Raw genomic sequence first — 12390 nt, forward strand, 5'->3', positions numbered from 1 at the left:
AATGCTATCAACTATCCGTGGTTCATTCAAAAGCGCAGTAAGTCACGTCTTACAAGTTAAAATTGAGGAGCTGAGACTATCAACAGTTAATCAAATCTCTCATCCAAAAAACAAGCATTATCAATGTACTCAAACCACTGGCAAGCAACAGTATTGAAGTTGATGCGTTGCATTGGACTCGGTTTTCTTTCCTGGTAATGTTCCTTTATTTTCTCTTGTGTATTGTGTACTCATGTTTTTTCCTAGCGCCGCTGCCTTAGAATATTTTTACTTGGTTCAAGTGACTATTTGGCCATTCGCCCTGAAGATATCTTCTCTCCCTTTCTCATTCCCGCACTCCCTTTGGACATTCGTCTTAAGGTTGAGCACGAGCTCAATATTGACTTGAGTGAGATGGAGCTCAACTCCAATGAGGAGGATTGCATTGTGGATGACCAAGGCGATGTCAATGATGAGAACTGTTGTTAGAAAACCACACAAAAAAACAAACTAACACACAATCCTCCCAGATTCCACGGAACTTGTTTATGGGCTTTGCCTCCTAGAACAGTGGAGTGGTCTGGTTGTTCATGGGGTGGTACGTATAAAGATCCTTCAAAGTAAAACCCAGAGGTGTATGAGTGTGGGTTTTGAGGAGGAGGGATAGTTGAATTTATAGAAAGATAGGGGCTTTGTGGCGAGTATAGACGAGCACTACCTTGCTAATTGTAGCACAAGGTAGGTTTGAGAACGACAAGATGACGAGGTTCCCAGTGATAGCAGGCTCCTGACACACAAACTGTAGTGCTCAGAAGGACTCTAATCGAAGGGGATGACAATCACTTTCAAAAGTGACGAGTGACGATGACAGCAGTTAACAGTGGTAGAAGTGGGAAGTGTTGTGACCACACTGGATCACAAGTAGCAGAGTAGTGAACTTGAGAGTAGAGAAGAAGTCTGGATTGGATTTCTTGTTTTTTTTTTTACAAGGTAAAATACAGGGGTTTATATAGTAAAAGAAAAGTAGGCTATGCACAGTATAGCTGTGCAAAAAGAATGAGAAAGAATATGAAGGAAGGAATGTACGCTGACGAATCCTGCGTAGGTAGTACAGGATAAGATTGTCAAAAAAAAGGGAAAAAAAGGGATAGAACAATAAATGCTGTGAGTAATGTCACAGGTTTGTACAGCCATAAAGTAAAGTCCAATAGCAAAAAGAGAGCAGGAAAATCATGGTGTCATGGGAAGATGCAGTAAAAAAAGGGCAAGGCAAAACACTATCAGTATCAACACAGTTCCTTTATTGTCAGTCAGGCATTCTAAAAAAACATGTGTCCATAAAAATGATTCAAAAATCAAAAATAATCGCACTGTAAATGAATGTTCTGCTGAAGAAAAAGAAACTGGAGCCACCGGTCCACCACCTAGTCAAAATCCGACAGTTCCATGGCCTTACCAATGGACTGGTTGTGTTGGACCACCTGGTCAAACGAGGGAGGGAGAGGAGTAGTTCCAATTTGGAACAAGTGAGTCCCAGGCAGCGTGTGGTAGGTGTAGCTGTAGCAAAGACGATGGACAAAAGATAAGTATACCCAAGTGAATGGGACAGCGATGAACATGGGTGACGCAAGGGGATGAACCTTCTTCAGCTCAAAAACTACCCACCCACACTCCAACCAGGCAAGACGAGCGACCGAGGTTTTGATAGTATATGATGGTAGATCAATGTCATAAAGATGGACCTGTTGCCCTATTTGAACCAGCCGCCGGGGCTTTGCTGATATCAGCAGTGGCACGTGGTAGTCAACGGATCGGCGACGGAAGCGGATAGGAAGTGGTGACATCAGAAATGGTGGGGGTGCAAATAAGATGAGGAGGAGGAGGGTGGAGGTAATGAAAAGGTGGATTAGAATGGGGATCCAGAAATGACCATCAGGTGAGAATAAAAAAGAGAGGAAGGGGCCCATGGTGGGGCTAGGCAAAGGAAGGGGAGTAAGGGAAACAACAAAAGCAAGGGCGCAATGCAATGTGTAGCCAGTGGTGATGCAAAAATTTTCCAAAATGCCAAAACGCGGAAAGTACCGAGTGGAAAGCAAAGGTGAGCGCAACTGGATTGCTATTCCACATGGCACTGTGCCTGTGTGGCGCAAAGGCGAGTCTTTTTGAATATTTGCTTTGTTATTGACACCTGTCCATGCTACCAATCAACTTTGGTGCATGACACCGCTCAACAAAAAAATAAACATGGGTGCCAGGCACACCAGTTAGAAACACAAAAACTGGACGATCAGCTCCATTCTTTGGCTGGTTGTTCTTATGACGAGATCCAGGCTTTCTTTTACGACCAACAGGTCAATGAAATGAAGGCTCAGGGAAAAGAATTCGGAGTGTAGGTCACTTGGGTGCCTTCGCTCCCCGAAACAATGAAGTAAACCACAACAAAGTGGCCCCTGCTTCGGGGTGTTGCACAAGCAATAATGGAAAGAAGGGGGTGGCTCCCCAATTTATAAATAGATTTCTTACTTTACTATCTGAAGTATGTACTTGTATGCGCAGCTGTGACTGTGGATTCGCCTTGGGCCCTCTGGCTAATATAGCTGCTTTGAGCACTGATGCTGTAGGTCAAGACGATGAAAAATTTAACACTGACAATACTTACAATACCACCGCTGTACCAGCGTCTCCTTTGGAGTGTGGCCCCGGCGAGACAAACACTAGGGTGCTTGATTCTGGTAAAAATAAAATACAAAAATATGTTTCTTTCGATACTTCTTCTTCGGAGCCACTTCTCAACGAAATCCCAAGGCGTGTGTTGATGCGCATGTATTTATTCCATCCGTTTAGACGTTGGTGTGGAAAACCTTGCCCGGTGCATAGTACACCCAACCAGTGCACTGCTTGATTCAGGCACCAACGGCATCTTCATAGACCAGGTCTGAGCAGAACAGATAGGACTCCCCCTTGTAAAATTAGATGTATCTATTCCCGTCTATAATGTTGACGGTACGCTTAACGCAGGTGGCTGTATCACACACAAATGTTCCTTTGTTGTTAAGTACCAAGGACACAGGGAACAAGTCACTGCCAAAGCTACCCAACTAGGGAAGATTAATTTAATCTTGGGCTGGACCTGGCTATTCAAACACAATCCTGAGATTGACTGGCAGACAGGGGTTGTCACATTGTCACGTTGTCCTCAGGAGTGTGTGAACTTGGGTAAACCAAATCATGTCTGTCACAATGAGCATCTTGAGAAGATAAACGCTGATCACCTTTATGAGCTCAGATCTCTAGAAAAGATCAACGATGACAATGATGAGGTAAAACCCGAAGAAGAGATTAAGAGGCTGGTACCTCCCGAGTACCATGACTTCTGGAAAGTCTTTTTAAAACATAAATCAGAGCACTTCCCAGAGGCTAAGCCTCGGGACCATGCTATAGATTTGAAGGACACCTTCAAACCGAGAAAAGGACACATGATACCACTCTCTGCTCCAGAAAGAGATGAGGTGTCAAGTTTCATAGACGAACAGCTTAGGAAGGGTTACATCAGACCTTCCAAAAGCCCTATGACGTCCCTGGTGTTCTTCATTCCTAAAAAGAATTGTAAGAAGTGTATGATTATAGACTATCGTTACGTGAATGAGCACATGGTTAAAAACGCGTATCCGCTGCCTCTGATCAGTCAGCTAGTAGACAAGTTGGCTGGTGCCAAGATCTTAACAAAGATGGATCTCAGATGGGGGTACAGTAATGTACACATCAAGGAAAAAGATGCTTGGAAGGCCGCGTTCACGTGCCACCGAGGATCCTTTGAGCCCCTTTTTATGTTCTTTGGGTTGACCAACTCACCGGAAACCTTCCAGAGCATGATGAACAAGATTTTTGCGGATATGGAAAACTGTGTCGTCATTTACATTGACAATTTGTTGATATTTACGAAGTCAGACGAAGAGGCTGAGCATGACAGGATCGTGCAAGAAGTCCTTCGACACTTACAGGAATGGGACCTATTTGTCAAACCCGAAAAATGTAACTTTAAAGTGAAGGAAGTAGACTTCCTCGGTATGATAATTGGCCAGAACCTACTCGCATCAAAGGAGTCAGGGCCTTCCTTGGCTTAGGCAACTTCTACCAAAGATTTGTCAAAAACTTTGCAAAGATAATGAGACCATTGAACAATCTCACTAGAAAAAACATTGTTTGGCACTGGGGTGCCAAAGAACAAGAAGCTTTTTATAAGCTTAAACAGGCATTTACAACAGCGCCTATATTAGCATTCCCAGAATTAGACAAAGAGTTCTGGTTAGAAACCGACTCTTCTGATTTTGCTACTGGGGCTGTTTTATCAATTAAATGCCCTGACAATCTTTGGAGGCCATGTGCCTATTTATCACATAGTTTGTCGCCTACAGAGCGCAACTATCAAGTTTACGATAAGGAGATGCTGGCCATCATTAGAGCTTTAGAGCACTGGCGGCACAACTTAGAAGGTGCTAGGCACCAATTTGAAATTTGGACTGATCATAAGAATCTGGAGTATTTTATGACGGCTCGAGACTTGAACCGGAGACAGGCCCGCTATGTGGTGTACTTGTCTAGGTTTAATTACAAATTAATTCATAAGCCTGGAAGTTCTATGGGGAAAGCAGACACTTTATCCAGAAGAGAGGATCATGCCAATGGCATTGAAGATGACAACAAGGGTGTCACCCTGATAGACCAATCAAGGGTTGCCAATGTTTGAATCGGGCAGGATTCTGATCTTTTAGAAGTCTTCAAGAAAGACATTTCCTCAGAAAAGAAGGCGCACCTTGATGGCAATGAAAACTATTTATGGGAAGACTGGCTCTTCCATTTTAAAGGCAAAATCTATGTGCCTGAGTCTGCAAGGATCAAGGCAATAGATAGACATCATGACACTCCAGTGGCTGGGCACCCTGGGTGGCAATGAACAATGGGGTTGATGTCCAGAAACTACATGTGGCCTGGCATGGTCAAAGATGTACAGGAATATATAAAATCCTGTCTGAGATGTGCCATGGCAAAGAACTCCCATCAACCGCCGGCCGGTAAACTTATGCCGAATCTGATACCAGCTGGTCCCTGGCAGGATATATTGCTTGACTTCATGATGGATCTACCTGAGTCAAATGGGTATGATTCAGTAATGGTGGTAGTAGATCGCTTCTCCAAAGAAGTAGTATTTATTCACACCAATAAAACTATTACCGCTGTCGATGATGAGAACTGTTGTTAGAAAACCACACACAAAACAAACTAACACACAATCCTCCCAGATTCCACGGAACTTGTTTATGGGCTTTGCCTCCTAGAACAGTGGAGTGGTCTGGTTGTTCGTGGGGTGGTACGTATAAAGATCCTTCAAAGTAAAACCCAGAGGTGTATGAGTGTGGGTTTTGAGGAGGAGGGATAGTTGAATTTATAGAAAGATAGGGGCTTTGTGGCGAGTATAGACGAGCACTACCTTGCTAATCGTAGCACAAGGTAGGTTTGAGAACAACAAGGATGACGAGGTGACGAGGTTCCCAGTGATAGCAGGCTCCTGACGCACAAACTGTAATGCTCAGAAGGACTCTAATCGAAGGGGATGACAATCACTTTCAAAAGTGACGAGTGACGATGACAGCAGTTAACAGTGGTAGAAGTGGGAAGTGTTGTGACCACACTGGATCACAAGTAGCAGTAAGAAGTGGACTTAAGATTAGAGAAGAAGTCTGGAATCGAGTTCTTGTTGTTTTTTTACAAGGTAAAATACAGGGGTTTATATAGTAAAAGAAAAGTAGGCTATGCACAGTATAGCTGTGCAAAAAGAATGAGAAAGAATATGAAGGAAGGAATGTACGCTGACGAATCCTGCGTAGGTAGTACAGGATAAGATTGTCAAAAAAAAGGGAAAAAAAGGGATAGAACAATAAATGCTGTGAGTAATATCACAGGTTTGTACAGCCATAAAGTAAAGTCCAATAGCAAAAAGAGAGCAGGAAAATCATGATGTCATGGGAAGATGCAGTAAAAAAAGAGCAAGGCAAAACACTATGAGTATCAACACAGTTCCTTTATTGTCAGTCAGGCATTCTAAAAAAATATGTGTCCATAAAAATGATTCAAAAATCAAAAATAATCGCACTGTAAATGAATGTTCTGCTGAAAAAAAAGAAACTGGAGCCACCGGTCCACCACCTAGTCCAAATCTGACAGTTCCATGGCCTTACCAATGGACTGGTTGTGTTGGACCACCTGATCAAACGAGGGAGGGAGAGGAGTAGTTCCAATTTGGAACAAGTGAGTCCCAGGCAGCGTGTGGTAGGTGTAGCTGTAGCGAAGACGATGGACAAATGATAAGTGTACCCAAGTGAATGGGACAGCGATGAACATGGGCGACGCAAGGGGATGAACCTTCTCCAGCTCAAAAACTACCCACCCACACTCCAACCAGGCAAGACGAGCGACCGATGTTTTGATAGTATATGATGGCAGATCGACGTCATGAAGATGGACCTGTTGCCCTATTTGGACCGGCCGCCGGGGCTTTGCTGATATCAGCAGTGGCACGTGGTAGTCAACGGATCGGCGACGGAAGCGGATAGGAAGTGGTGACATCAGAAATGGTGGGGGTGCAAATAAGATGAGGAGGAGGAGGGTGGAGGTGACGAGGAGGTGAACTAAAATGGGGACCCAGAAACGACCGTCGGGTGAGAATAAAAAGGAGAGGAAGGGGCCCATGGTGGGGCTAGGCAAAGGAAGGGGAGTAAGGGAAACGACAAAAGCGAGGGCGCAATGCAATGTGTAGCCAGTGGCGACGCGAAAATTTGCCAAAATGCCGAAATGCGGAAAGTACCGGATGGAAAAGCAAAGGTGAGCGTGACTGGATTGCCTAATAGAGGTGGTGCTGATCAGCCACAAGTTCAAAAAGGGCAATATTAATTACTATTCCACGTGGCACTGTGCCTGTGTGGCGCAAAGGCGAGTCTTTTTGAATATTCGCTTCGTTATTGACACCTGTCCATGCTACCAATCAACTTTGGTGCATGACATCCACGGACAACTTGAAATTGCAACTGTCCCCAGTTGCTTCCATAAAGGTAGGGTCATAGGGAATGAAACATGGCAACACATGGAAGGGTCATGTCAGCATAAAATTCGTTCAGGTAAGTCATTAATTGTTATCTTCATCATCTGAGCCGTTATGCTCATAGTCAGGTTCATCTTCTGGTTCATCTAGGTCGTTATCATGGTCATCCAGTTCGTCCAAGGGTGGCATAGAGTGGCGGTTGAAATAGGGAAGTAGGCGAAATGCTGCAATTCCTCTTCATGATACTGATCCATCCATTTCTTTTAGAACATACGATCCTCCTTTAGTACGTCGCACAACTTCATAAGGGCCATTGTAACGAGGCTTTGCTTTACGATCCAGCTCTTTCTCAACCTGAGTATTCCGCACTAGAACAAGCTCTCCAGGCTGGTATTCGTTCTTGAACATCCTTCGTGCATAGAGTTTCTCAAACTGCGCTTTAGATCTGAGACGAGTTTTGCGTATAGTGAGTGCAGCTTGTTGCAAATCATCCTGTCTCTTTTCTAGTTGACGAATGCGCAGAGCAATGAGGTCTTCTGTTGACATTGTAGTATGGAATCCATGAACAAGGAAAGTTGCTTCTGTCAGATCAAATGGTAGGACTGGGTCAACTCCGTGCAACAGATAAAAAGGGCTGAATCCAGTAGAACGACGAGTAGTGACCTTGTCTGCAAAGAAGGCATGATGGACCTTGGTTGGCCATAAATCGACATTCCCTTCACAGGACTTGACAAGTGCTTCTCTTATGACGAAGTGTCCACGCTCAACAACACCATTTGCCTTGGAATTGTAGGGAGAAATGCGAATATGAGGGATCTGGTAACGTTCCACAAGCTCTTCAAATGCTCCTTTGACTTCGCTTCCATTATCTGTGACAACTTCTCCTATAGCTCCATAGCGACAGATGATTTCTTCCCAGAAAAAGCGAGCAAGATTATGTGCAGATGCTTTCTTCAATGCTCTTCCTTCTGCAGCAAGTGACAGATCATCTCTTGCAGCAACAAGATATCGATATCCTCTGGCCTTGGGCATGAGCATAATGTCGACATAGACTTTGGTGAAGATTGTAGGAGGTGATGAGATGGTAAGTGGGACTTCACTTTTGCGTACACTTCGGATCTGGCATTCATGGCAGGTGCGAATATGATGCTTGACATCCTGTAACATATGGGGCCAGTAAAAGCGCTCTCTGACTGTAGAGAATACACCATTGACTCCTCTGTGACCAAGCCTTTCATGTGCTTCAGTAAGGATGTGAAGTCGAAGGTCAGGATTGAAGATAACTTTGAGAGGAGGAGCAGAGTGACGACGCTTGAACATGCTGTCTCCTTTCAAGAAGAATTGAAGTGATCGCTTGACAAAACACTTTTGAGCTTGAAGAGAGGAAAATATAGGCAGCTCCATAGTTTGAAGAAAGTGGAAGATTCGACGAAGGGTATCATACTGAGAAGAATCATTGGTAAGGAACGAAGGGAGTGACATAGGGTGATATGGGAGAGGTCTGGCAAGATCAACAAGAAGAGTGATATCATCAAGCCAATCATCTGATTCTTGAGCATCTTCAAAGTCTTCCTCTGTTGGTTGACGACGAGATAATGCATCAGGACCACGATGACGATCAGCAGGTATGTGAATGAGCTTGAAATCAAAGAGAAGGATGAATCCAACGATTGATAGTGGCATTAGGCTGAAGATCTGGATCGTTGAGCATGCCTTTGATATACTTGGCATCCACCTCCACATGCAAGTGTTTTACTCCTGCAATGTAAAGGCGAAAATGACGAAGTGCTCTGAACAAACCATATAATTCTAGCTTGGGTTGACTGTAATTTGCCTCTCTATCATTCATGGGAATAGAGCCATAGCGAGCTGGACGCTTCCTTCCATTTTCATCAAGCTGGGAGAGGATAAAACCAACAGCAATCTTGCTGGTATCAACTGAAAGAACGACTGGGTTGTGTGACGAATAATTTATAGGGTGAAGTGCTGGTGCAGAAGATACTGCATGCTTCAGAGCATCAAATGCTTCTTGTCTGCGTTCATCCCATTGAAATTCAGCTCCTTTGCGATACAATTCTGTCAAGGGGCGTGCAAGAGCAGAGTAATTGCGGATCCAAATGCGAACTGTGCCACATAGACCAAGAAAACTGCGAACGTCTTTGGGAGTCTGGAGAATTGGCCATTTAAGAATCTTGTCCACCTTGGTACTGTCAGGGAGACGACCTTCTGGGCAGCATACTTGTCCGACAATCACAACTTGAGGACGACATAACTGAGTCTTCTTTCCAGAGAAAGTTCCGCCAGCATGACCAACTCTATGCATAATGCGATGAACGTCAATGGCATGTTCCCATATAAATCTACGAATGCCAGGGTTTCCAGGAATGGTCTCTGGGTTGCCATCTGCATCTTCATAACGAGAAGTAGGTCCTTTGATTGGGAGGTCATCAACAAAGATATTGGCAATATGCGGAATTTCGTCTTGCAAGATGAAAGTCATGCAATTCTGGAATTCTGGAACGGAATTGGTGAATCCCATAGGCATAGAAGTAATCCTCAGAAGTCCTAGTGGCGATAGAAAAGAGGTAAGGTCACGACTGTCAGGGTGCACTTTCCGAGCATCAAATCCCCAAAAAAGATCAAACACAGTATAACATTGAGAACCAGCAAATGGCTCCACAAAGTCGTCAAGGATAGGTGGTACTCCTGAGTCTTTGATAGTGACTGCATTTAGTGGCTGAAGATCATGGACAATGCGAATCTTGCCATTCTTCTTTTGAACGCAAAACCACTTAGAGCGATAAGACGACTGGCTAGGCTCATAGACTCCAGCTTTGATTTTGTCTCTGAGCAATTCTATGACTTCATTCTTGATTCCAGGAGGAATAGGAATGTTCTTGTATTCCCAAGGGACATGTGGGAGAACAGGTATGACGTAGGGAGAGAAGTAGTCTTCTCTGAACGTTCCTCTGTCAGTTTCCTCGAAGGCAAGACTGCGCTGATTGAGTATCATGATGTGAGCGAAAAGCTTTTCCTCTTCTGGCCATAAGAATCCATCAGAGTTTAGCTTCATTTCGTCATAAAGGCGCTCCTTGGTGAGCTTCGGCGTGGGAATGAATTCTGGGGGAAGGACAGGAAGGGGTGGGAGCGAAAGGAGTGGGTCTTCTGGAAATGACCGAGTGACACGTGCGTCTTCTGGGAATACTCCAGGAACAGGTTTGACTTTGCGATCAACACGTTTGTAAGCTCCAAAACTCGACCAATCGGGTGCTGGTACAGGTATAGGGTCCACAATGTCTATCATGTAACTAGGGCTAAAACAAAAAGTGTTCAAAGAAGGAAAGTGCCGTGGTAGTTTTGCGTCATCTCGGACCGAATAGGATAGGGATGAGGTCGGAAGTTTTACAAGGGGGGAAGGAAAAAGATCAGATAAGAACGAAAGGGGAACATAGACAATAGAAAAAGAAGTTGGTACAAGAGTAAAGGAAGGAAAAACCGGATAACATAGAAATCTAAGAGGCCGTTTTGTACAAGTAATAGATATATAACAAGAAAGAAGAAAAAGGGAAAAGGTGGCATATGGTCCAAGAGCGCTGAATGGAGTGTTAAGTAAGAAAGGAATATAGAAATGTATCACCAGCATCTACCTCAAACTTCAACTGTGGCACTAGCAAGTACCTCAGTGCTGGTGGTGAATGTGGATGCACTGGATGGATGAGTTGTCCTGTTGTGGAGGTGAATAACCTCAACACGTTCTCATCAACAATAAGCGCGAATACGAGGGAAGACAAAACCGTAGAAAAGGGCGAGGACAAGTAACACTCCCACCACAATCTCGATGATGAGAGCTTCTTTAGTAATATGAAACCCTTCGAGCCAGGACATGTTAGGTGCTTGTAATGCTCGATGTAAGCGTTTAGGATGGAGTGAAGATGTGTTAGAATCGGAGTAGAATTTCTGGCACTGGTGTGAATAATTGATAATGGCTGAGCTGATGGTGACGTGGGAAAATGATGATAGTGATGCATGGAAGTTCGAAGATAAGGAGTAATATCGGATGATATATTGATGGAAGGTTGATGCTCCACTCCTATTGTTGTGGAGAAGGATAAGTGAAGGGGCGGTGAGGATTCAATCTCCCTTTCATCCTCTTGACTATCATTGCAAATAGTATGCATGAGTGTGCGATTATGGTGCATGAGTGTGCGATTATCAGGAGAAATTGACGAAGCAATAGTAGCATTGGTAGAGGATGGTGATGGGGGTGAGTCACTGATATTTGATGGTAACTGTTGACGCGAATATGGGGGTGGTGATTCAGAATCAGTGGATGAGTCATCATTAATTAATCCATTTATATGATTGTGTATCAGCTCCGAATCGGATTCTTGTATTACCTCCACCGTCACATTGACTTGACCATTCATATCACGTGATGGAGGTCCATTTATATCTTCATCAGTGGGAATTGGAAATGACTCTGTTTGAGGAAAGAAGTGAATATGTGCAGTTCCTGAGCGACTGATAATAGATTGTGCTCTTCCAGGTCCATGATTCTGGTCAAATCGCAAATGAGCATGGAGCAGGACATAATCCGCATAAAGGTTGTGGTTTTCATCGAAGCCATGGTGTCCTCTCATGACATAGTCTGAAGTTATTGAGAGTGAGCTCATGTTGTGACGATATTGAAGGTTGTTCAGTAGACCAAAAATAGCAGACCTTTCATCTTCCCTGATTGAGCGAATATGGTCAAAGAATGTTTCGAAGGTACTGGCATTGGGGATAGGGATGGAGGCTTCAATAGTTTCTTCTAGACGAGTCTCCAGGTCTTCCAGTGCTCTGAGAGTACTAGAATTTTCGATTGAACCAATTGGGGAATGATCTGGAACAGGCACAGTTTCTTCTTCTGGGGTGACACTTTCAGCAGCAGTTTCCGATTCACCGGTATTTCCATCTAGATCTTCTCCATTGAAGTCATAGTCCGTGACTAAGAAGCTGGATACTGTATCGGATACTCCAGATACTGGTTTGACATAGTGAATAGGACGATGATCTGATGATACCTTGACTTCCAGAGCAGGGTTTTCGATTTTGCCATCCTTCCTGAAGACGAGATAAGTGCCATTAAGTCTCTCTTCAATGCTGACATAGTTCCCATGTGTCCATGGTCGTCCAAGAAGTAGATCATATCCAGTGTCTTTCCCAACAAAGATATTGGCATAAGTTTTGACTTCTCCGCAGTATAAAGCCACATTGTTGACTAGACCATCAAGTCTACCAAATCCTCCATTGGCATCTTTGACTACAGGTCGAAT

The 12390-nt window shown here is 44.1% G+C and overlaps 3 protein-coding genes across 3 annotated transcripts; 1 reads left to right on the forward strand and 2 right to left on the reverse strand.

Moving 5' to 3' along the window:
* Positions 1–7321: 7321 nt before the first annotated feature.
* SERLADRAFT_336555 (uncharacterized protein) lies at positions 7322–7924 on the reverse strand (the record flags this gene model as incomplete). Its single annotated transcript, XM_007316246.1, has 1 exon — positions 7322–7924. A coding segment is annotated over one exon (603 nt), but the record flags the coding sequence as incomplete, so codon positions are not given.
* Positions 7925–10280: 2356 nt separating this feature from the next.
* SERLADRAFT_384404 (uncharacterized protein) lies at positions 10281–10439 on the reverse strand (the record flags this gene model as incomplete). Its single annotated transcript, XM_007316247.1, has 1 exon — positions 10281–10439. A coding segment is annotated over one exon (159 nt), but the record flags the coding sequence as incomplete, so codon positions are not given.
* A 167-nt stretch (positions 10440–10606) lies between these two features.
* SERLADRAFT_384405 (uncharacterized protein) lies at positions 10607–11272 on the forward strand (the record flags this gene model as incomplete). Its single annotated transcript, XM_007316248.1, has 2 exons — positions 10607–10668; positions 10723–11272. 2 exons carry the CDS (start codon positions 10655–10657, stop codon positions 10892–10894), a joined length of 186 nt encoding a protein of 61 aa, XP_007316310.1.
* Positions 11273–12390: the final 1118 nt, after the last annotated feature.

Source organism: Serpula lacrymans (genome assembly GCF_000218685.1).
Source record: "Serpula lacrymans var. lacrymans S7.9 unplaced genomic scaffold SERLAscaffold_5, whole genome shotgun sequence".
In the NCBI taxonomy this organism is placed as follows: domain Eukaryota; kingdom Fungi; phylum Basidiomycota; class Agaricomycetes; order Boletales; family Serpulaceae; genus Serpula; species Serpula lacrymans.